The sequence below is a fragment of the Chlorocebus sabaeus genome, chromosome 21 (genome assembly GCF_047675955.1).
Source record: "Chlorocebus sabaeus isolate Y175 chromosome 21, mChlSab1.0.hap1, whole genome shotgun sequence".
Taxonomy (NCBI): Eukaryota; Metazoa; Chordata; class Mammalia; order Primates; family Cercopithecidae; genus Chlorocebus; species Chlorocebus sabaeus.
The window spans coordinates 40,249,377-40,275,276 of record NC_132924.1 but is presented as its reverse complement, the minus strand read 5'-3'; the positions used below and the strand labels follow the sequence as shown (position 1 = coordinate 40,275,276).

At 38.3% G+C, this 25,900-nt stretch overlaps 1 protein-coding gene across 1 annotated transcript in view; it reads left to right on the top strand.

Annotated features, from left to right (window-relative positions):
• Positions 1-25,900, top strand: part of DNAH11 (dynein axonemal heavy chain 11) — a 370,125-nt gene that overhangs the window by 22,222 nt on the left and 322,003 nt on the right. The window contains exons 7-12 of the mRNA XM_038004732.2: positions 5,954-6,184; positions 7,646-7,813; positions 17,982-18,098; positions 24,159-24,296; positions 24,607-24,731; positions 25,319-25,514. Of these exons, the coding sequence (XP_037860660.2) occupies positions 5,954-6,184; positions 7,646-7,813; positions 17,982-18,098; positions 24,159-24,296; positions 24,607-24,731; positions 25,319-25,514 (975 nt within the window). The remainder of the gene's footprint in view (positions 1-5,953; positions 6,185-7,645; positions 7,814-17,981; positions 18,099-24,158; positions 24,297-24,606; positions 24,732-25,318; positions 25,515-25,900) is intronic.

Genomic DNA, 25,900 nt, shown 5'->3' with positions numbered 1-25,900 from the left:
GAATTGTTGCTGTGAGGTAGGTTTTACTAGACTAGTGAAGAATAATCTAGTAATACAGTAAGAACACCATCTTTCTTTTTCTTTTTTGAGAAAGGACATTTATGGTAACAAAGGCCAAGTAACCTTTTAATCCTAAATGGCAGAAAGCTATGAAAATAAGTCAGACATAAAGGACAAGTTGTTGGCGGGTTTTGTTTGTTTAATATCTGTACCTTTCTTCAAAAGGCTTTAAGGCAGTTTCCAGTAAAAGACAGATGTGTAGTACCTTCTTTGTAGCCTTCCTTTCGTTTTCACAGAAACACTGACTGATAAAAGCCTTTTGGAAAGTGTGGTAAGTTAAGAGCATCTGGCAAAAAGAAAATCCTAAAAATATAGTAGTAGAATTGTATTGAAAAACTTATGATTCATTGTTGGTCTTTTAAAATCTCTTTTATAATTGCTTCTCTATTCCTTACTCAACCTGCAAAATGTTAAAAAAAAAAAAAAAAAAAAAAAAAGGACCAGCTCCCTCTGTGTCCTCATCCTGTCTATGTGAATGTGGATTCTTCCATGCTTACAGTACCACAGGGTATTAGGTAATTTGAGAGCTAAAAGATACTTGGATGCTACATAATCCAGTGGTTCTTATTTGGAGGTGTGTCTTAGTCTGCTCAGGCTTCCATAGCAAAGTACTATGGACTGGGTAGGTTAAGCGTCAGAAATTTATTTTTTCTCGTATTTCTAGAGGCTGAAAGTCTGAGATTAGAGTGCCAGCGTGCTCAGGTTCTGGTGAGGGCCCTCTTCCTGGCTTGCTGATGACTGGCTGCCTTCTCACTGTGTCCTCACTTGGCCATCTTCCTCTTTTTTATTTATTTTTAATTTTATTTTTTATTTTTTATTTTTTGAGTTGGAGTCCTGCTCTGTCACCCAGGCTGGAGTGCAGTGGCCGGATCTCAGTTCACTGCAAGCTCTGCCTCCCGGGTTCACGCCATTCTCCTGCCTCAGCCTCCCGAGTAACTGGGACTACAGGCGCCCGCCACCACGCCCGGCTAGTTTTTTTGTATTTTTAGTAGAGACGGGGTTTCACTGTGTCAGCCAGGATGGTCTTGGATCTTCTGACCTCGTGATCCACCCACGTCGGCCTTCCAAAGTGCTGGGATTACAGGTGTGAGCCACCGCGCCCGGCCATCTTCCTCTTGTAAGACCACAGTCCTATCGGATTAAGTCCCCATCTTTATAATCTCATTTAATCACAGTTACCTCCTAAAGACCCTATATCCAGATACAGTCACATTGGGAGTTAGGCTTTCAACGTATCAATTTGAAGGGACACAATTCAGATATTTTTCAAATGAATTAACCAAGACTTGAAAAATGATGTTATTTGCTCAATTTCCCTGAGAAGTTAGGAGGAAAGCCAGACCAGAGAACAGGTCTGCAGACTTGTAGCTTAGAGTTTCTGGAGTATGAAATTGCACTGTTAATGTTTTTCATCTCTTTCCCTCTCTGATGCTGAAAAGATGGAGTGCTGTGTGGGAAAGGCTTTGGAACCAGACCAACCTGGATTCAAATCTAATTGACCCACTTAAGGGAAGTTAAATTACTCCTCAGTTTCCACATCTGTCGGTGGGGATAATGCCTAGTCCATGGCTATTGCGAGGATTAAAAGATAACCTAAGTGAAGTCTCCAGCATTGCTTGGTGTTTAATTGAGTTTCAGTAAATGTTAGTTGCCTTTTGTTCTTTTGACAAACTGTTGACTTACAGGCTAGTTGCAGCTGTTGGTAGGAGATAACAACAGGTCGATCCCTTGCTATATTTTATCATCATCTCCTCTGGTTTTGTTCAATTTCTGTTACTCTGTTGGGCAAACTCAGTTTTGCCCTTTTGTTAAACAGGTTCCCTGGGCCCTAATGGCTTGGATCTCTATGTAAAACACCACAATCACTGTTTCAGGGTCAAAAACTATAACCACCACTTCCCCCAAACCCCTTTTTAGGGACCTGTTTCTTATTTTGAGAATAATTTAAACTGTTTCACTGCAAATCCTTGTTAATGTATAAATCATGGAGAAGACTATTTGTTAGCACAGGTGACTTATTTTAAGTCCTGGTTATCTGTAAGCCTGTAAACTTCTCATGTCTGGCTTCTAGTCTGTGTCAACAACCAGATTCTGCCAAGCTCCTGATAAAATAATGTGGCTTCTCTTGTTCCTTAGTTCTGGCTTCTATCCAAAGGTTTCATTGACCCGATTCCTTTGATTCTATGAACGGCAGATTTCAGACTTTGCGGTAAATATGCCCAACATATTAGGAGTCAAAAGTTAACAATTAGCCAGTGTCCATAGCTAGTTCCCTGAAACACTCACCACCAGCCACCAATTTTACTACTTTTATATAGTTATTTAACAAACACTATATAATGCTTATTTTGTTCAGGAGCTTTTCCAAGCCCTTTACAAAAATTCAGAAGTTAAGTCCTCATAGCAACACTACGACCTAGGTATTATTAGTAGCTTCATTTTATAATGAAAAAAAAACCCTGAAGCCTAAGAAGGTAAGTCACTTTCCAATGCAGCAAGTCAATAATAGAGTTCTCCACCATTATACCATGCTCCATATTTTAAAATAAGTTTTTTTCATGTCTAAATGTGACCTAATACATGGTATGCTAATGATAATTGTAAAGTCTTCTCATTGCATAGTGTTGGAACAGTGGAAATAGTTCTGCAGTTTTATCACTCTATTAAGCATTTATACATTTTATCATACGTACAATTTTGTACTAACTTCTTGAAAGACGATTTTGTTACTGCTGTATATGTAAGTTGCTTCCAGCCTCCTTGATTATAAACAACATGCAGAAAACTATACAAAGATCCCCTGTTTTGACTGGAATAATTGGCTTACTATAAATTCCTGATGTTGGTCAAAAGGTACAATCTTTTCATGGCTCTTGAGCAATATTTAATACTTACAAATTATTTTCTAAAAGCTTATATTAATTACGTTGCTATTATCAATGTGTAAAAGGTTTCACTATGACCTGTCAACTTGGAGCATTGCCATCTTTAAAAAAAATTGGAGGTCATTTATTGTGTTATAGTGGTAACATGTTTTTAAATTGGTACCTTGCATGATATGTGTGATTACACATTTTATGTTTTCTATAATTGTATTTCCTCTTGTCACCTACATGTTCTTTGCTTTCATGAATTTATTGATCAACTTTTTGTGAAAATTCAAACCCTTCCTGTGTTACATATTAGAGGTCATAAGCTGACATGCTATCAGCTCATTTGGCCCAAAGATCAATGCAATGTTTTTATTTTGTATAATATTTTTTTAATTTAAAAATTGTTGTTAATACTTAAATTGGATAGATCTCATTTAAATGCCAGCATTTCAACCTCCACTGAAAACTCAGAGATCTTGCTACTACAGTGCTTGCGCCATCCCCGTAGGCGCAGCCAGTGACTATAGCTTCAAATGCCGCTTTAGGTGAAGCAGGTGCTGTCTAGATGACCATGACCTTCTCCGTTCACTGTCGTTTCTGATCTACTTTACTCAGTTTCATTATATGCCTGACCCTATGACTGGAATGCCAGTCAGAGTCAGAAACCCTTTGTTACTTTAAAAACAAATGTATTTCTTTTCTCTTGTTTTCTAGTGGTGACCACTAACATCATTATTTAGGCTAGACACATAAAAGGCATCACCTGTTCACCTTGCATGCTAGCACAGGCTTTGCTAATGGGGTCTTAATGCCTTGCCTTTCTTCTCTGGTAACCTGACTCTACTCCCTGGTCCTTGTGTGTCATTACCACTCTAGCCACTACCTTGTCTATTCCATGGCTTGGTGTATCTGTTGTAGACATTGTCACCTACAAGATCCTAGGTGAGGAAGAGTTTAAGTCTGAGTAGTCGAGTGTGGAGTAGAGCTGTCAGGATTGAGCTAAAACAACAGTCCATAAAAACACATGCAAAAGAATAGAGAAGCAGCAGCAGAGAGACAAGCCTCAAACTAACAATATCATTGGTAAATTGGTTAATCGATCAGCTTATTGATAAATAAGTTGGTTAACAGTATTTTAGTTTATAAGGGCTCTGAAGTGGGACCAGTTCATCCTAAATCTGGTGGCTTTTAGCTTGTTTGTGCTGGTACCATTAAGTATGCGACGATAGAACTGCTGTGGTTAGGCATGTTCCAGAGCGGGTACTGTGAGAGGTCGAAAAGAATTTAGAGTTTATGAGCTAAAAGGGATTTTGAGATTCACCTAATTCATTTCCCTCATTTTGCAGCTAAGGAAATAGATCCTCTGAGACAACTTAACTAGTATCACAAAAGTAGTTCGTGGCCCCCAGAAGGATCACAGCCAGCCCCTGCCTCAGGTCATGCTTTTTCTCTCACACATTCTGCCTCCCCATGCAAGGAGACAGACTGGGTGTTTTCATTTAGGACATTAAGTACTATAACCTGTCTTAGGAGGCCTTACTCAACAGTGGTCTGTATGAACAGGAGGTTCCTTGTCTATGATTGCCTCATCTGTGTGAGGGCCAGCCAGGAAGCACAGGAATAAACATTAAGCATGGATTGTCCTAGGGACGTTACTTTAAACACAAGTAATTAGGTAACAGGGGGCTGCTAAAGCAGAAGGGGCCACTCAAGCAAAAGATGGAGTTGTTTGCCATAGATTTTTCAGCATCCTAAAAAGATACATTTACTATAAAGAATACATAGAGATAAAGGTGTATGGAATACACCATATACCATATCAAAGTGTAAACTCCTTTAAAATTCACATTGCTAAGGGATTCCTGGTGGTTCTCTTCACTGTCCTGAATAACTTGCTATTATAGCAGCCCTCATGTGGAGCTTAATTTTCTATCTAACGTGATTGGGAAATAAAAGCATAGATTGGGAAGGAGTCTAATCAGTAGGGGTTTTAGACACTAAATGAATGATTTTCTTATTGCCTTACAAATTCATGGCACAGGGCCTATATTGCCTGTAAAACTGTTTTCATTAATGGGAAATGGAAGGTCATATGCCTACATTTAAGGAAGAAGTGCTTCCCTCTGCTATTTTGAACTCAGGGCTTTCATTACATTATCCATTGACATCTTGAACAACTTTCTAAGCAACTACAAAATTGAAGGCACACAAATTAAACCTATAATTTATATGAGGTTAAGATGCATCAGGAAGAGGTAGCATACAAAAGAACCTTCAGAATGCACAGGTTCTTGGTCCTTGAAGAGGGGAATTCGGAATGTGGGTATCAAATATGAAGGGAGAAGAAGTTGGGAGTGTTGGTTGGTCCCATGAGAATTTGACCAGTGCCACATGGATCTTCTAGTCTTTTCTTTCTCTTTTACCCTTCTCTTCTCTTCCTTTCTTTTCCTCTATTCAAAACTAGTTCATGTGGGACATGTCAGCTAGACTGTATGTCCTGTAATGTTACTTAAGCCCCTAGAAGAGAAGTTTGCTAACTTGAAAGAATTTCCACTGTTACACACTCCTAATCAGGTCTTTCCCTTTGCAAGTGGCCCTGAACTACCAGATAAAGTGAGTGTACTTTCAAAATTCATGTTCTGATAGATTTCCTTGTCTGGCTTATATATTCTTTATATTCTTTATATGAGAAAATGATTGTTCAGAATATTTGCTGGCAGGCACACTCATGCAAATTACATGACAGTTGTCATATAATGAGGCTTAGCAACAATTTAGTCATTTGCTAGAATGTAAAAATCCAGAAATAGTAGGGTCTCCTGTATATAATTCTAACTTATACAAGTATGTAATCGAAGTCCAAGTAGCTGAATTTCTAGAATTTGTGCTTTCTTTCTTTCAGCATTGCTGGCCTACCTTTAGATACTGGCATTTAAAAATGATTCTTCGAAACAAAGACAGTTACAGGGAAGAATTACTAAACACAGTTTTAATCATTGTTCCCTTTTGTTAAATCCTAGGCAACAGCTTTCCTTTCACCTGAGGACCTTTTGAAGGGAGAAATAGAGGAGTCACTGGAAAAGGTGCAGGTGGCTGTTAACATCTTAAAGACTTTCAGAAACTGCTTTTTCAACTATAGAAAAAAATTGGCAAGCTATTTTATGGGAAGTAAGCTGAGACCATGGGATTTCCAGTCTCATCTGGTGTTTTGCAGATTTGACAAGTTTCTTGATCGTTTGATAAAAATAGAGGTATTCTTTTTTTCTTGCACTTATTCATGTTGAAGGTGGGTTCAAAAAGGCATTAGCTTTTCACATGATTCATGGAACGGTTTACTTTACATCATAGGTGGAGGCCTCCTTTCCCAGTGATTCTCAATAAGGAGCTCAGCAGGCCAATGCTATGGTGATACAAGGGCAATTTTTAAATCTTTCATTTTGATTTTTTAAAAGTTCATTTTTGATTCTGTTATTACACTGAGTATAAGTAAATCTCTTTATATATCAGTGACTGTTAGAATTTACTAATCTGGAAGAGTGTTGTAAATCAGGAAGCAGTAAACTAATCCTCTGTAAATAAATCCACTTTTCCTTTTATATATTTAATCCTTAAAATTGCTATTTCATACCCTAAAACCCATTGGATAATTTAAATTATCACACTATTTTTTAGTATATGAATATATGCTATACTATAAAAATATTTAAACCGCTGGTAAAAATAAAACATGGAAATATGTGCTCTGTAAATTAAACACAACACACAAACTCTTACACTTGTATGGTGCCTATTGGCTTAGATTTTTTTAAAAGAAGTTTAAATTGATGACACTGCCTTATTTTCTTTGTAAAGCTGTAAGAATTTTGGACATTGTCATTGATATAAGATTTGTTTTATTTCATTCAAAATTAGAGCTTTATGTCTTGAGAATTCTCATAGTCACTTAAATGAGTCTGAATGCCTCTTCTGTCTCTGAATGTGAAATACCTAATGAAGGGCAGCTTACATATCCCTTCCTTAACAGTTTCCTGGGCTCACTTTCAGTAAAGCAGCTGACTCACTGCAAAGTATGGGGAGATGAAAACAGGAGTTTTGGATACTACCTGGGGATCTGAATTACATTTAGGAGGATATAAAACTGGGGGAGTTATATGTCTAGCTATGGTGAATTAGAGGTTGCTTACACTGAGAGATTCTTTTTTTGTTGTTTTTTTGTAGAGACAGGGTCTCATACTGTCGCCCAGGCTTAAGTGTGGTGGTGTGAACACAGCTCACTGCAGCCTTGACCTCTTGGTTCAAGTGATCCTCCCGCCTCAGCTTCTCAAGTAGCTAGGACTACAGGTGCATGCCACCATGCCTAGTTCACTTTTTTGTGTTTCGTAGAGACAGAGTCTTGCCTTGTTGCCCAGGTTGGTTTCAAACTGCTGGGCTCAAGCAATCCTCCTGCCTTGGCCTCCCAAAGTGCTGGGATTACAAGCGTGAGCCACTGCGCCTGGCCAGTGAGAGTTAATTTTTAATAAATATGAAAATGGGAGAGTAATTTTAAAAATTAGCAATGACTTTGTTAATTAAATAATTAATATTTATTTTCTGTCATTTAAGTGTCCATTGACTCATTGATTTTGAACACTTGAAAATGTTCTTGATTTGAAACTTTAAAATATTTTGCTGCTCAATGTAGTGGAAAGGTCTTTACTGTGTTTTTTACAAAGGATATATTTGTGAGCACTTTGGAATTTGAAAAGCTGGAAAGACTGGAATTCGGTGGTACCAAAGGAGCAATTTTAAATGGACAAGTTCATGAGATGAATGAAGAATTTATGGAACTCTATAAAGTTTTTAAACAGAGCACTTATGACCCATCTGATTGCAATAACATGGTAATGTTGTACCGTTGCATTTTCATTTCATGGAATCCTATAATTTCATAGCTGAAAAGGAAGATCAGTCTCAGTAATAATAGGAACCATTCATTCCAGCATCTCTAGGACCAGAAGAGGTTAAATGACTTGCTGAAGTCTTGTAGCTACTTAGTTAGTAGATCAGGGATCAGAACTTAAGCTTTTGCGTTTTCAGTTCAGAATGATGGCTGATAAAACTGCAGACCTCAGTCTGGATTTGTATCTTGTTTGTGTATACTAAACAGAAACTTTCCACACTAACTCATTTTGATCTGATGTCCATGTAACTCACGTGCTTTATTTTAGCCTTTTCTTGAATCACTGGATATTTTTTTTTTCACCTGAACACTTGGTTTCACCCCATTCATTACGTGTATCATTAGCATGTTGGTTGTTTCTTATAATTTTTGTTATTCTTGAGAGCTGATTATAATTTCGTATTTCCAACCACAGGAAAGGGGGAAGCTTTCTGAGTTAAGCTGCTTCTGTGCTCTGCCAGTTCCAGCATGTTAGTAGCCAGGGAGCTACCTGTGAGCATCCCTACAGTTCTAGGATAAAAATAGCTTCATTTTAGTAGTTTGCCAAGAACAGTGAAGCCCAAGTCCAAAAGAATGAGGATTTAGCTCTTGTTCTTATTATTTTATACGTGAGTGTATTCACTGTTGTTTATATTTGGCCAAACAATCGATTCTTTGATGTACGAGTGCAGCATGATAGCTTTATAAGGATGTAGTTAGCAAACTTAAGCCCTCTGAATTGTAGTCAGTTTTGGAAAGTGGAGTGAATGGTAGGACACTGCTCTAGTGGGTGACTCTTTGCTAAACCAGTGTCCTACAGTTTGTGAAAATGTATGAGGAATATAGGATCATGGTGATGAATAATTTGAGTGAGCTCATCCCCAAAGCCTTGTAAGATGCCTGGCACTTGGAAGGCATTCAATAAATATGTACAGAATGGGATTCTTCAGAGAGCCTCTAGGTTAGCCCCGCTGAATGAGCTAGTGGAGGAGGAGTGTGAGACTGAGCCTGCACAAGATCCTTGGGGACATTTGAATAGCAAGAGAGTCTTGATTTTGTTACAACTGCAAAAACTGGCAAGTTTTCAGAGTGCCAGAATTAGAGAATGTGGCCAGGTTTGATTGACGTCACTGCCTTGGCAATGCCAAAGGTCCTGATTTTACTCCTGTCTCTGCCTAAGGCCTGCATAGCCACAAACATGTAGGAATAGAAAGGTCATTTGCTCTTGAGGTGTATACCTGCTTAGTATTTGTATTTTGGAAGCCCCTTCTATTTTGCAGAGAAGGTGGGCAGTGTTTACCTCTGATCTTCAGTCTGGTTGGAGACATCATAACCTTCCCCTGAAGTTCCCTTCATCCTCCTGTCTGATTCTTGCCTTAGAGTGTAGAAGCTCCTTGAGTTTGGTCATTCCCTAAAATTAAAACATGAATTAACTAAAAGTTAACTTAACCAGCATACTTAACGTTGAAGATGACCATTGCTTTTTTAAAAAACGTGTCTTGGCTCTCATTATTACTTTAAAATACTGCATTTATCATATATTTTTGCTTAATAAGCTGTTCATTTTGGTGCTTTTTAGCTGAGTTCCCTGTACTTTGACTTCATGATGAAATCAGTTGGTAATTTTTGAGACATTATTTCAACAAACGACTTCCAACCTAGTGTATGCATGTATTTGTATGTACATATGAATACATGCCCAAACCCTGCCCTTCCCCTCCCATTGCATACAGCCCCACGTTACTGCTGCTGCTCCATCCCCTCTGACTACAGACTAGTGCTTATGTAACAGGGAAGTGTGTCAGGGTCAGCCATTCTGCCCTTTGGTATATACATGGTTTAAATATGTTCCAGTAAATTAAAGAAATGATCGCTGGTAATTTGCTGTTTGAAATGCTGTTGTTTATTTGTCTTCTTATCAATCTCAAGCCTATTAGGCTTTGAGCCTTGGTGTACCAAAAGGTTTGCTGCTGTGGTCCATTTACAGAATGTGGGGATATTATCAGGTGTACCCACAAAAATGGTTTTGGGTTTCTCAGTTACTGAATGTTACTTTAGGTATTTTCTTTGACATCTTCTTAGGGGACTGTTTGAAATGTAGACAATTATGAGAAGAAATTGCTTTTTTCATAATTGATGTTGAACAGTTAGTCCAGCAATATTAGACTCAGTAATTTTTCTGTCATTGTGTGGTGTTTCTTGATGAAATCCCTCAGATACCTAAGCAAAGATGGTCGCTATTCTTGTTGAGGGTAACCTCTTGTCTCCACTTAGTCTCTGCTAATGACAGCCAATTAATATTTACGGAACAAGTGCTGGGTGCCAGGCATTGTGCCAGAGTTTTCCCACTTTATATACCTGCTTAATTCTCACTATAACCCAGAAAGTGGTCCCCCAGGCAAATGACAGTTTCACTAAATTATCTGAGATTATAGTTTCCAGTTGGTGGAATGGAAGTTTGAATCCAGAACTCTCAACCACAATCCCTGCATACTTTTATTTTCCCTCTCTCCCTTCCTTCCTTTTTTGTTTTGTTTTTGTTTGTTTGTTTTGTAAAGACAGAGTCTCACTCTGTCGCCCAGGCTGGAGTGCAATGGTGCCATCTCAGCTCACTCCAACCTCTACCTCCCAGCTTCAAGTGATTCTCCTGCCTCAGCCTCCTGAGTAGCTGGGATTACAGGCACGCACCACTACGCCCAGGTAATTTTTTTGTACTTTTAGTAGAGACGGGGTTTCGCCATGTTGGCCAGGTTGGTCTCAAACTCCTGACCTCAGATGATCCACCCGCCTTGGCCTCCCAAAGTGCTGAGATTAGAAGCGTGAGCCACTGCACCTGGGCTTGCTTTTTTTTTTTTTTTTTTGAGACAGTCTCACTCTGTCACCCTGGTTGGAGTGCAGTGGCATGATCTCAGCTCATTGCAACCTCTGCCTCCCAGGTCCAAATGATTCTCCTGCCTCAGCCTCCTGAGTAGCTGGGATTACAGGAGTGTGCTACCACGCCCAACTAACTTTTGTATTTTTAATAGAGATGAGGTTTCACCATGTTGGCCAGGCCAGTCTTAAACTCCTGGCCTCAAGTGATCCACCTGCCTCGGCCTCCAAAAGTGCTGGGATTACAGGCATGAGCCACCATGCCCAACCCCTGCATTCTTTTCACTACACCACCCTGTTAGTATTTATCTTGCCTGTTGTTAGTATTTATCTTGCCTGTTGTGTCCTCATTGAAATGAAAGGAATAAGTTCATCTGGGGGAACTCACCTGAGGACCTGTGCCCTGAGATGGAGTGATCCAGGTTGCTGTGTCTGTTTTTCTGCTGATTTTCAGTGGGAAGCTTTATTCAGGTGCCTAGCTCACCATGATATCAGAATCTAAAATACATTTTAAAAGTAGTTATTTAGTTCACCTGTACTAGGTTGTATTCTAATTCCTAGAACGAGTCTGTTGTTCTGCTGTCACCCACTGAACTATTCTTTTGCTATTACTTTATGTAGTGTTTTCTCATTTTAATTATACACATTTCATCTTTATTAGTCATACACAGCATTGCCATGTTTTGCCTGCATATTATTCAAGATGAAATGAATTATTTAGCAACCTTCCTTAGTAATTCTTTTGGAAAGGTAACATTTGTAAAAACTTGGTCCTCTTTTTCTCACCCTATAGCCTTTTCCCTAGTCTTCCATTTGTCCTCCCCAAAGGCATCTCTATTAAAAATTTCTTATATGATGTTCCAGAGATGTTTGGTGCATGCACTGGCATATACATTGTTTTCTGCTTTTGCATTAATAGCATTTATATCTTGCTTTTATCACTTACTATATTTTAGCAGTCATTCTGTATCACTACAATAGCATTGCTCATCTTAAAACAACTGCACATTCCATCAGATTTGTATACTAAAGTTTGTCTTATTTATTTTAAAATGTTGTTTAGTAGATATCGTTGTTTAAAATTTTAATTAGAAACGTCTGCTTCTGGAAAGAGGGAGATGTACTTTTCCCTATTCCTCCCACTAAGTGCAACTAAAACACTGGCCATTATACAATAGCATGGTTCACCTGTCACTGAGACTCCTCTAGCTCTTGTTGCTGCTGATTATCCTACCTGCTAGCAATGGAGATTAACTCTGAGGCTCCAACATGGTATTATCCCTTGAGGAGACCAAACAGCTGCTTGACGGGAAGGTAATTACCCAAGAAGGACAGCAATTCATCTTGTATAGGATTGATACATGTTCCAAGAATGTGTCTTCCTTGCCTGCCCGAAAGGCCTCAGCAAGCTTGGCCGCCACAAACAGCCCTTGAAAATGTCTATTGCAGGAAGCCCAGAAAGGAAGCACCAAGTTGGTTTAAGGGAGTGTTCTTGGGGCTGTAGGGAAGAGGAGATAAAAGGAAGTCAAGATATGAGATCCCAGAAGATGTTAATATTGACTCAAGACCCTCTTGAAAGATGTAAACTCTGATAGAGGGTATGGATGATGTGTTTGATCCTTTCTGGGGCTTAAGCCAAGACCCTATCAAGCAAGTAAGTGGGAGATTGTGCTTATAAACAGCTCTTTTGAGGTAAGACAGATGTTCTCCTTGCTTCTTAGAATATTTTAGGCCAAAGCATTTTGTGGGCATAAATTAGTCTAATATCAGTGTCAGTGCACTATTTCAGTTTACTCATGAAGGCCTGGTCTTTGTGCTGTAAGCAATTAAGAAAGACAGAATTCTTAAGTGTATTTCAAGGAAATGTTGTAAAGACAAAGTGTTCAATGCATACTTATGTATATATATTATGATGTTTATAACAAAAGTATAAAAACATACATGGGAAAGATTGAAACTTACTTTGGGGTAGTGGTTTTCTGGGCAGGCAGGAAGAGAAATGTGTCTATATGTGTTACTTATTTCTGAAATGAAATAACAGTATCTGAGCAAAAAAAAGACAAAAAAATCCACTGGCAATTATATATAAAACAGACATAAGAGGAATCTGAAAGGTGAAAATAAAAAGGCAGAGTGGCTAAGGATATTGGGACTCAAGAAACAACAACGTGATGAGTTCCCTGGATTTTCCTGTTGCCGGAAGTAATCCAGACTTGGAGCTGAAGACACTGGCAACCAGGAAATGCCAGTGGGCACAGACCAGAAAAAAAGCCCAGTAAAAGCCTGATCTCTCCCTAGCCAAAGGCTCAAGAAGGAGAGAACTTAGCACAAAAGAAGATTTGTCAAACCATAATCTCTCCACTCTAGCCAAACACCACGGAAGAAACTGTGCCCCACCCCTCCCCTTGCCAGGAAAATGTGAATGGGGAACCTAGACTTACACCCTGTCTGTCTGAAAATGCTCCAACTCCCACCCTTGCTGGGGTGGTGTCAGAGATGACTACATAGGAAGCCATGATTTTCATCCCTGCTGGCCAGGAATTAACTTCATTCTCTATGGTGTCTGGAGACCATGTGGGAACCCTGGATTTCCTTCTTCACCCAGCCTGATATTGGAGCAAACCTGATGGAGAGTCCAGACTATCACCCTGAGGTCAAGTGGTAACAAGGCCACCTGTACTTGTGGCACCAGTAGAGACCACATGGGGAACTGGAAGTCCCAGCCCAGCTGTAACAAGGAGCCCTGCCCACCCTTGGGGATGAATAGATGCCAAGTGGAGAACCTGGACTTCTGTCTCTACTTTTTTGTAATGAGGCTGGAGCAGTATCAGAGAAAGTCAGCAAAGCAAAAGGTTTAAATAAGAGTCAGAGTCTTATAACAATATGAAATTTCAGTAGAATATCAGTTAGTATACCAAGAACCAGGAAGATCTCAACTGAGTGGAAAAAAGACAACCATTAGATGCGAATGCCAATATAATAGATATTTTGGAATTACTTGAAAAAGATTTTAAAGTAGTGTATTAGTCTATTTTCACATTGCTACAAAGAACTACCTGAGACTGGGTAATTTATGAAGAAAAGAGGTTTAATTGACTCACAGTTCCACAGACTTAACAGAAAGCATGACTGGGAGGCCTCAGGAAACTTACAATCATGTTGGAAGATGAAGGGGGGAAGCAAGGACCTTCTTCAATAGTGTTCAGAGAGAGAGAGAGCAAAGGGGGAAGTATCACATACTTTTAAACCATCAAATCTCATGAAAACTCACTGTCATGAGAACAACAGAGGAAATTCACCCTCCATGATCCAGTCACCTCCCACCAGGCCCTTCTTCCAATTTGACATGAGATTTGGGCAGGAATACAAATCCAAACCATATCAGTCCACCCCTGGCCCCTCTCAAATCTCATGCACTTCTCATATTGCAAAATAAAATGATCCCTTCTCAACAGTCCCCCAGTCTTATTTCAGCATCAAAACAAAAGTCCACAGTCCAGATTCTCACCTGAGGCAAAGTAAGTCCCTTCTGTCTATGAGCCTGTAAAATCAAAAACAAGTTAGTTATCCAAGATATAATGAAGGTACAGGCAATGGGTGAATGTTCCCCTTCCAAATGGGAGAAATTGGCCAAAACAAAGGGGCTACAGGCCCCGTGCAAGTCTGAAACCCAGCAAGACAGTCATTACGTCTTAAAGCTCCAAAATAATCTCCTTTGACTATATGTCTCACATCTAGGGCATGCTGATGCAAGAGGTGGGCTTCCAAGGCCTTAGGCAGCTCCATCCCTGTGGCTCTGCAGGGTACAGCCCCCACAACTGCTTTCATGGGCTGGTGTCAAGTGCCTGCAACTTTTTCAGGTGTGTGGTGTAAGCTGTCAGTGGATCTACCATTCTGGGGTCTGGAGGACAGTGACGCTCTTCCCGTGGCTCCACTAGGCAGTACCCCAGTGGGGACTCTATGTGGGGGCTCCAACCCCACATTTCCCTTCTCCAACCCCACACTGCCCTAGTAGAGGTTCTCCATGAGAGCTGTGCTCCTGCAGCTGACTTCAGCCTAGACATCCAGGTGTTTCCACACATTCTCTGAAATCTAGGTGGAGGTTCTGAAGCCTCAACTCTTGGCTTCTATGTACCCACAGAAACACATGCCAAACACATGCTAAACACAATTGCCTACTCAACGTCTCCACTGAGATATTTCATATACATCTCAAAATCACATTCAGATCTAAACCCCTGCCTATCCCTCCCCAAACCTACTCTTGCCTGTCTCTCCAACTCATTAAATGGCATATGTAATGGACTACTTAGTGAGAAACCTTTGAGTCATCTGTGATCGTGCTCATTTTCTCACAACAAACATCCAGTTCTTTCAGATATGCCTTGAAAGTATTTCCAAGTCTTTTCTGTGACTTGGATTATTGTGCTTGCCTCCAAACTGCTCCCTCTTCCCCATCTTGGATTTGTTAGTTTATTCTCCACACGGCAGCCTGAGTGCCTTTTAGATACTAAGTCAAACCATGGCTTTTCTCTAATTACAACCCTTCAATAGCTTCTCATGATGCTAATAAAGGCAATTATGCAGTTTTCAGAATACAGAAACATTTTTATAATGATTTCTGAATAATATTAGCACATCATTTATTCTGTAATACATATTTATTGAGAAACAAGTATGTCCTGGGAACTCTATTAAATATTGGTACTGTAATTGTGAAAAACTAAATAAACCTAGCAGTTATGCTCAGAGATTAAAATCCAAGGGAGAATGAAGATAGGCAGTTGTCATATGGGTGCCCGGTGCTGGGGTATGAAGAGTACAGAGTGCTCTGAGAACATTTACATTGGCCTCCTTTCCAGAGGAGGTGAAATGTAAACTGAGACCTGTAACATAAATAGAAATGAAGCAGGTGAGAAGTGGGTGAAGGAGAGAGACAAAATGTGATAAGGCTCTGTGGCTGGATCCGAGAGTGTGAAATTGGGAGAGGTGGCAGAATAGTTAGCAGTAAGTGGCATCCAGACCACATAGGGTCTTATGTAATAGATTATGCTAAGACCTTTGGACATTATCCTGAGAAAATGACAATTCTGAATTAAGATTGTGAGTTAAAGGATTCTAAATAAGAAAGTGATATAAGATTTCTATTTTTAAAAAGATTATTTAGTCAGCCATTGGAGGATGAATCAGAGATAAGACTAGAGGCAAAGAGTAGAAAGTGGTTAACAGATGTTCAGATGAGCAATAATGGTGACCTGGGCCAAGGGCATCCTGGAGAGATGGAGAATAGTAGAGAGACTCCAGAGGTAGTTAGAAGAGCATTTGACAGAGAAGTCAAGGAGGTTGCCCAAGTTTCTATTAGGGTGTATAAAAAGAAGAGCAGCTTTGTAGAGAAGATAACGAGTTCAGATTTGTACTTGAACAAATTAAGTGTGAATTTTCTGTGGGACTTTCCAAGGGAGAGGGCCCATGTGCAGTTCTAAATTTGTTTTCAGGAATGAGTGAGTGAGGAGGGAGGGGGGTGAGGGAGAGATATCAGGGAGGAAGACTAGCATATTTTTCTCTCCCTGAGATATTTATTTCTAAATATTCAATTAATGTTTGGTGACCTTAAGCCATACGTTCTCTATTACCATACTAAGAAGAGGGATGTTAAAACTTGTTAAAACTTGTTGGGAAGTTGTGTTTACTTTATTAGCCAACGAGCCTTGAATGAAGAGATTGCTTGGCTCTAATTCAGAAGTGGAAACTTCTTCTTGATGCTAAATATAACATTGTGGTGTGTGACACATGGTGTCCTGGAACTTTGCTGTTACACTGCTTTTCCGTGTGTGAAATTCAGCATAAGGTGCCCTCTGTTTAGGTTGCTATAACAAAATACGATAAGCCGGGTAGCTTGTAAATGACAGAAAATTATTTTTCAGAGTTTTAGAGGCTGAGAAGTCCAAGAGCAAGGCTCCCACAGATTCAGTGTCTGGGGAGGGCTATGTCCTGGTTCACAGATGGCACTTTCTAGCCATGTCCTTACTTGGCAGAAGGATGGAGGGGTCTCTGTCAGGCCTCTTTTGTGTGGGCACTGATCCCATTCATGAAGATCCCACACTTATTACCTAGTCACCCTTGAAAGCACCACTTCTTGATATCATCGTATTGAGGGTTAGGATTTCAAAATAAAATTTTGCAAAGACATAAAACATTCAGACCCTAGCAGGTATATTCCTTCAAAGAAACATAGCATCTGGAATCAGGAGCCAGGTTGCCTGGCTTTAAATTCCAGCCCTGACATTTACCAGTGGTGTGATTTTAGGTGAATCATTTAACTTCTCTGAGTTTGTCACCTATAATGCAGAAAAAAATATTACCTACATGAGATGTTGTAAGAGGTGAGTTAATCATGTGAAACATTTAGAACAGAATTACTTACATGCTAGCTGTCATTTATTCTATTACTGTTATTACTGTTAATAGATGGAGGCTCAGTTTACAGAGGTGGCAAAGGCCTTCATTTTGAGAGATCTGTTGTGTGTACTTCAGAGGCCTTTTGACTGTAAAGCACCAAAATGTTTCTGAAATCCTGGGATTTCTTTACTGGAGACTCAACTGTAATGCTATGAAGATCATAGTTATTCTTTCACCGTTTCATTCTTTCTAACTATGGGAGTGGATGGTTATGTATTAGGAGGAAACTGAGGGATGTTAACTGCATACTAGTAAAAAACTGGGAAAATGTAAGAGTATTTGTTTCCTCTGTATCACTAATGATGTTTTCTTACCTGTGGATTTCAGTTCACACCTGAAGAAATAGTGTTTCCATGTAGATTTTCAACTCCGTGAAAAAGCAAACAAAAATCCTTCCTATTTAAACTTATAGATGGACTAAAGTTATAATGAGGATAGCTTCTTTTTTATTTTCTGAAAAACTTCACTTTTTCATTTATAATCAAAATGAATTGGGATAAGGAGGAGAGACTGAGGCTTCTATGTGAGCACGTGGACCAAAGCACTGCTGTTGGGGCCTGAGCCACTGAAAAGCACTGGGAAAGCATAGGGGAAAAGTACTAAGCTTTCAGTGATTCTGTAAGGTGGCACTTGCAGTCAGTCAGATATAGCTCTTTCTTGATCTTCCCTGGAATCCTGCTATGAAAAATAAATTCACTCAGAGAGCGAGAGAGAGCTAAAGTAAGGTCACGCTTGTGTGATTGCTATTTTCACTGTTAGATTCTTTCCAATGCACTAATATTTCACTTTGAATTTTACAGGAATTTGAAAGTGATTATGTGGCATTTAAGTCCAAAACTCTGGAATTTGACAGAAGGCTTGGGACAATTATTTGTGAAGCTTTCTTTAACTGCAATGGCTTAGAAGCTGCATTTAAGGTTAGTTCTGAAGAAGCTATCATAAAAAATGTTTTACTAATGAATAATATAGGCTGTAAGATGAAAGCGGTGAATTCTTATTCAGGTAGAGTATTAACTAGGTTAACTAGTCATATTCCCTTCAAATTCAGCTCACTGAATAATAAACTTTGACTAATGTGCTAATGAATAATGACACTTTGTACAAGATGATTTTAGGACATTTAGTTACTGTTTTTTTCTTGCATTCACAGTGTTTTAGCTCTCATTATCTTCACAGAAAATTTGGCCTGGCCACTGAAATACTGATTCAAAATTAAGTCACAGTAAAAAGTGAAAAATACCTTAATTCGGAAATTTCTTTTATTTACCATTGTTTAGATATGTTAGGTTCATCTGCCTATTTTATTTTTCTGACTGAAACAAATAGCAATTTATATACTGTATTTACCCAGGCATAAGACATCACTGATGATCAGACACACCATTATTTTGTGTAACAATTAAAAAATGCTGCCAAATAATTATAATTTCATTGATTGCATAATGTATTTTAATTGCAGAGATTTTGAAACATAAAAGTATGCTTGTCACAGAACTGATGAAATACAGTTAAGAGTTACATAAAAGAAAAGCATCTCAATAGTGTCCCCATATGAAAAGCTTATAATATGGGGAATAGGAACACCATGTAAAACTTGCTTGACAAAAAAAATTACAAATCAAGTATAAATTAATAATCAGATAACATCCCAAAAGAGGGATGGAGGGTTCAATATCAGAAGAAAAAGAGCTAAGAAATCATGGGTATAATTCATTGAGAATGACAGTGTCAAACAATATAGCAGACACAGATTTTTTAAAGATATTGTTTGATTTTGTCCTGTAAATGAGTTGGCTAGTCAGTGGTGAAGCCATCAGCTTTCTCTGGCCCCAGTTGAACATTTTAACATAAAGAATTCATGAGGATCTGGATAGGAAGAATCAATGTTGTGAAAATGGCCATACTGCCCAAAGTAATTTATAGATTCAATGTTATCCCTATCAAGCTACCATTGATTTTCTTCACAGAATTAGAAAAAACTACTTTAAATTTCATATGGAGCCAAGAAAGAGCACGTTATAGCCAAGACAATCCTAAGCAAAAAGAACAAAGCTGGAGGTATCATGCTACCTGACTTCAAACTATACTACAAGGCTACAGTAACCAAAACAGTATGGTTCTGGTACCAAACCAGGTATGTAGACCAATGGAACAGAAATAATGCCACACATCTACAACCATCGGATCTTTGACAAACCTGACAAAAACAAGCAATGGGGAAAGGATTCCCTATTTAATAAATGGTGTTGGGAAAACTGGCTAGCCATATGCAGAAAACTGAAGCTGGACCTCTTCCTTACATCTTATAGAAAAATTAAGATGGATTAAAGACTTAAATGTAAGGGATAGGATGATGACCTAAAACCATAAAACCCCTAGAAGAAAACCTAGGCAGTACCATTCAGGACATAGGCACAGGCAAAGACTTCATGACTAAAACACCAAAGCAATTGCAACGAAAGCCAAAATTGACAAATGGGATCTAATTAGACTAACATGCATCTACACAGTAAAAGAAACTACCATCAGAGTGAACAGGCAACCTACAGAATGGGAGAAAATTTTTGCAATCCATCTGACAAAGGTCTAATATCCAGAATCTACAAGGAACTGAAACAAATTTACAAGAAAACAAAATACCCCATCAGAAAGTGGGTGAAGGATATGAACAGACGCTTCTCAAAAGGAGACATTTATGTGGCCAAGAAACATGAAAAAAACCTCATCATCACTGGTCATTAGAGAAATGCAAATCAAGAACACAATGAGATACTACCTCACGCCAGTTAGAATGGCAATCATTAAAAAGTCAGGAAACAACAGATGCTAGAGAGGATGTGGAGAAATAGGAATGCTTTTACACTGTTGGTGGGAGTGCAAATTAGTTCAACCATTGTGGAAGACAGTGTGGTGATTCCTCAAGGATCTAGAACCAGAAATACCATTTGACCCAGCAATCCCATTACTGGGTATATACACAAAGGATTATAAATCGTTCCATACCCCTGCACAAGTATGTTTATTGCAGCACTGTTCACAATAGCAAAGACTTGGAACCAACCCAAATGCCCATCAATGATAAACTGGATAAAGAAAATGTGGCACATATACACCATGGAATGCTATGCAGCCATAAAAAAGGATGAGTTCATGTCCTTTGCAGGGACATGGATGAAACTGGAAACCATCATTCTCAGCAAACTAACACAGGAACAGAAAACCAAACACCACATGTTCTCACTCATAAGTGGGAGTTAAACAATGAGAACACGTGCACATAGGAAGGGGAACATCACACACTGGGGCCTGTCAGGGAGTGGGGGGCTAATGGAGGGATAGCATTAGGAGAAATACCTAATGTAGATGATGGGTTGATGAGTGCAGCAAACCACCATGGCACATGTATGCCTATGTAACCTGCACATTGTGCGCATGTATCCCAGAACTTAAAGTATTAAAAAAATAAAGAATTCATTAGCATCAAATAGTTCTTTGTTTTATAAGAACTCTTCAGTGAAACTCAGGTGCCATCAGCCACAATATACAGCCTGTTGTTATAAAATGACCTGTAATCTAATATATCTAACATCTATAATAGTCGTATATAATTATTATATTTAATACTGCCACTGTTTTTTGTCTAGATATGCATACTTGTTTCTCTTTGACAAAAATGACATTATATTTTCATCCTCTACTGTAATCTTCACTTAACAAAGAGTCATACAATTTTTTCTTGCCTTTATAACAGAATTCAACTATTATTTTTTAAAATGTCTGTGTGATAGTCTGTCATATTCTTTGCTACTGGAACTAGTTTTCTTTCATGCTTTTATAAATAACCAAAAAAAGAATGTAGAATGAAATCTCCATTACAGAGACTCCTGCCATTTTCAGTTCAAGTCTCTCTTTCTCACAACCATTAATATGAATTCTGTTATAGTAGCTGCCAGTTAATTTTTTTCTAAACAATTTAATCTCTTAGGTAAAAGGTTTTTTTCTTTAACTTTTCACATATTTGACCTGTTTACTGAACAAATATGAGATCCTACTGTCATAAGCTTGGCGGAGGTGTGGCATCATCTTACAGCTTCTGTGTAGATTGCCTTCCATGGTGACTTGTACAAAGTGGCATTTAATAACTGCTTGAGGTGAGGTGGACTGACTGGTAGTTCAAGTAATGAAATAACATACTGATAAGGGTAAACTGTTGCAAGTGTAATGGCAGAGGAAGAAATTACAAGGCCGTGTACTTACAGAGAAAAATATTTCACCTATAGGGATAGGATGATGAGCTCTGACCGTTTACTGTTAGTCCCTGGGAAGAAAAATATTTGTAGACTGTTCTCTGAAGACTACTGTAACAATACCTGCTATTGTCAAGATGTGGCCAGGAAGGGCACCGGAACTGAGGGCTGTTCTACTCTAATATAAAAGTATAGTACTTCAAAATCTAAAGTGCTAGGTGTGCTTACCAAAAAAACAAAAACAAATACTACTGAATGGCTCTCTAAAATTTACACGAAAGCAAACCGAAGTGTGTAAAAAAATGAGTCTAGAAAGGACTTCAGCTTTGAAAACTATTAAAATATGAAGTGTATATGGTTTAGGTGGCCACAGATTTTTAAAAATCATTGAAAGTGGCACACCCAGGAAAAATATAAATATGTACCACACTGAACAATGGCAATAGTGTTATGAAAAGCTGTATTATGCAATGAAAGAAGTGGAGCAAAATTAAGGGAAACCTTGCAGATCTCAGACAGGATATTTGGAAAGAGAAGCATGTGGTGGGAATTACTCTTTAGTCTTGAAGTCAATGGGAAAGAAAACATCTCTACTCTTCATAAAATAGCTTTTAGTTTTACTGTGAACAAAGAAGCAAGAGCTTGAAATGACCTTTACTCTCCTCCTGGAGGGTAATTTTTATACATTTTGGATGACAAACAATTACAATAATGTATACTGCCTAAAACTTTGAGACTTTTCCTACTACTTTTTGGCTTTACAACCTTGCCTCAGAATATTTTCTCTTGAAAATTTGGAGTTAAGGACTGCTAAGCTGGTAGGCAAGATGTGATGTAGCTAGGAAACTTCTACTATTCTTTCCATTGTGGTCAATATGATAAGTGTTTAAAAAATAATGTTGTGAAATAAATATACTTATAAATTCTTGTTGGAGTATACTTTTTTGGTAAATATATGAGACAATGTTTACTTTAGAAATTTTATTTGAAACCCAAACTCAACAAAACAATGACTGTGGGAAGAAAGTTAATCAGTTACATTTTGCTAGGTAGCAGCTGAATAGTAGATTTAAAAATATTTAGCAGTTTCTACTGCAGTTGTAATTGATATTACCAGAAAAAGTCAGAATGTGTTTGTCTAAATTGACCCCTAAGGTATAGTTATAGTTACATTTTAGTTTCTATAATTTTTTCATGGTAATTTTATTTTCAGTGAATGTAGTTTATGGAAATATTTGCAAATTTTTATTATAAAGCTGTTTTTTAAGTGAAACACGTTTTAGGGAACACCTATTATTTCCTTAAAAAGAATAAAGCCCCCTCCTTTGCCATATTGCTAAACAAGGCGTGACCTTGGATACAGTTTATCTGCCACTGTAAATATACTTAATTGTTTTGATATGTCTTCTTTCAAAGAAAATATCTGTATGACAGGCTTAGTGACTAACGTATTATGAAGCCCACACAGAATGATCAGATGACAAAATGATATAACTTTCAATGGCATATTAGCTGATGAGAAGCTACACAGTGAAACAGAAACCCAAATGCTAGACTGTCTGGTTTCAAATCCCAGCTCCGCCACTAGCTGTTATGAATTTGGGGAAATCGTTCCCTCCTTGTAACTCAGTTTCCTCACCTGGAGTGTGTAATTAACAGCACTTTTAAAGCCCTTGACGTATAGTTCCTGGGACATAGCACTATAGAAACACTGGTTATATACAAATAAAATTTGTTTTATACAAATTTATATACAAATAAATGTCATTTTGCTTGCAAGGAAAGAGCTATTTTATGCTAGCACACAAAAGAATCCACACTGGGTAGTAAACAAGAGACTAATGGGAATCCAAAATCTGACTCACTGGATAACTAAGCTTTGTGAACACTGGCAGTGAAGGTAAGTTTGAAATCTAGGGGGCTCCACTGACTGAACAAGAGGAGCTTGTGAGACTTCACTCCTGCTTTGCTGGTGATGTGATCCTGTTCAGTCTGTGTGTCTGCTTTCTGCTGTCCCACCATCAGTTGGCTTCCTCTGCTTGCTAGTAGTTTCTGCTCACTGATAATTTTAGCCAGCATGGATTCAGCCAGGCCCTGACGCTGAGAAAGAATCTGATTAGCTCAAGGCATTGATTTGAGCCAGGACACTCATGTCAAAGGAGTCGTCCACCTGTGGTGTGGTTGTCCTTGTAACAGTCACCACTGTAGCCCCAGGACACTGTTAGGGGTGGCTGGGTCACGTGGATGTACCAGGGGCCATAGGCATGCATCCATGGTGACTGGCACATCCGGTATAATTATTCATGCTGTGACCTAGAGGGCCTCAATATGGATATATGGATATTCATATCTAAAGAATACATATGTAGGAGGGAAGAACAATAACAAGCACATGAATCTTGTTTCTATTCTTGTGTCTGCAAAGCGTCTTCTGAAACGTTACCTGCCACCCAACAGGAAATAGTTTTAGCTGGGGGCAGAAATTGCAGACAGACCATGGTTCCTTTCTGCTGAGAAAGGGAAATAATTTTACATCTAGAATTGGTTTATTGGATGTACAGAAATTTTAGGGAGATGCAAAAAATATATTTTACATTTTGAAGCATCACAGGATACTTTTAAGATTCTAAACTTTAGTCATGGAAGAGATTTGAAGGGGGACATTGTGAGCTGGGTATTTGTGTTAAAAACTCACAGTGCTTAACGTTGCCTTAACTTTGATTTTTATAGCTTTTGACCGTATTTGGAAATTTTCTAGAGAAGCCAGTTGTCATGGAAATTTTCAGCCTACATTACAGCACACTAGTGCATATGTTTAATACAGAGCTGGATGTGTGTAAGCAATTGTATAATGAACACATGAAACAGGTAAGTGGTGGATAAGGTTGCACACATTCACAGCATCATTTTTGCAGATAATGACCATCAACTAGAACTCTATGTGATTATATCTAAAGACTAGATATAGGCACTACCTTTTTGTGCTTTTATTTAACTGGTTTCCTCATGGAGATGGTAAACTTGCTTTAGGACGGTAACTCTTCTAGTAATCAAGTGATTAAACACATATGTTTTATACTACTGTAAAAATACTAAAATGAACAATTGGTTACAAGGTTGGGAACCATTCTGACTAAATGTTCCCTTTCTTTCTCTTCACCAAAATATCAACTTGCAGATTGAACGTGGACATGTAGTTCTTAACAAGAACATGCCATTTACCTCAGGAAATATCAGATGGGCCCAACAGGTCCTCCAACGACTTCAAATGTTTTGGTCAAACTTTGCATCTCTCCGTTATCTGTAAGTAGTTAAGCTTAGGTCATGGCAAATTATTCTAATGGTATGGGTGACGTTTTATATAAGAGAGTGAGCTGTTCATATTAGCACTTAGGAAGCCATTGCCCTGTTCACTTCTCTCACTGGTTGGGTTTGTGGAGAGGGATTCATTCCCATGGTTTTGGAATATTTATAATGGGACTCTTAGGATTTCATATGCTTACATGTTTTCTGGACCTTTTTTCTTTTCACTTGTCCTTTCCACCCACCATGTTTGGAGTTTCTTCTGTTACTGTTTTTCCTTTTTCCAATAAGTAACACTGCTTTTACTATGCAGTCTTTGTGCCTTTTTCTTCTCTTCATAGGAGCCAGTAGCTTGTTGCTATCAACATTTAGTAACATCCTGAGTTTCATTCATCTTATAACTTTATCTTTTAAAGCAAAAGCAACTCATAGGCATAATTTGGTCTTGACTATTTCTCTTCCTGGTTGTTTATAGTGCATTATCATATTTTATATATTTTATATTGTGTATTGTATTACTATACAATTATTAAGCTGAAATCTATCTAATATATGTATAAACCAGTAGAAAAACCTTATTCCTACAGATTTTTGGGCAATCCTGATAATGCCTTAGTTTATCAAAAGTATGTTGAAATGACCACTTTGCTTGATCAATTTGAAAATCATGTCTATAATGAATGGAAAAGTAATGTGGATGAAATCTGTGAATTCAATTTGAATCAACCCTTGGTTAAATTCAGTGCCATAAATGGTCTTCTCTGTGTCAATTTTGACCCAAAGGTAGGGATTTCATTTTTTAAGATGATTTACAAGTGCCATTTTTATTATAAGCATGTTTCTGGTATTTCCAGTCATTTGTAATTTACATTTGGGAAAATGTCAGAGTTGCGAGGACTATAACTGTAAACAATTTCTTGTAGGTCTTTGTTGTAGAGATTTCTCAAATTCTACTCATTACTCTATTAATTTGTATTGTAATTATTTCTTTACCACTCTACCCTCACTAGATAATGAGCCACCGAGAGTAGCATCCATTTCATTGCGTCTTTATACTCTGTTTCTCTAGTTTAGTGTCTGGTGCTTGGTTACACTTAGTAAATGATAGCTCCACTGAATTGAATCATTTGTCTTTACCAGATAGTTTCTGACTTAAATATATTCATAAC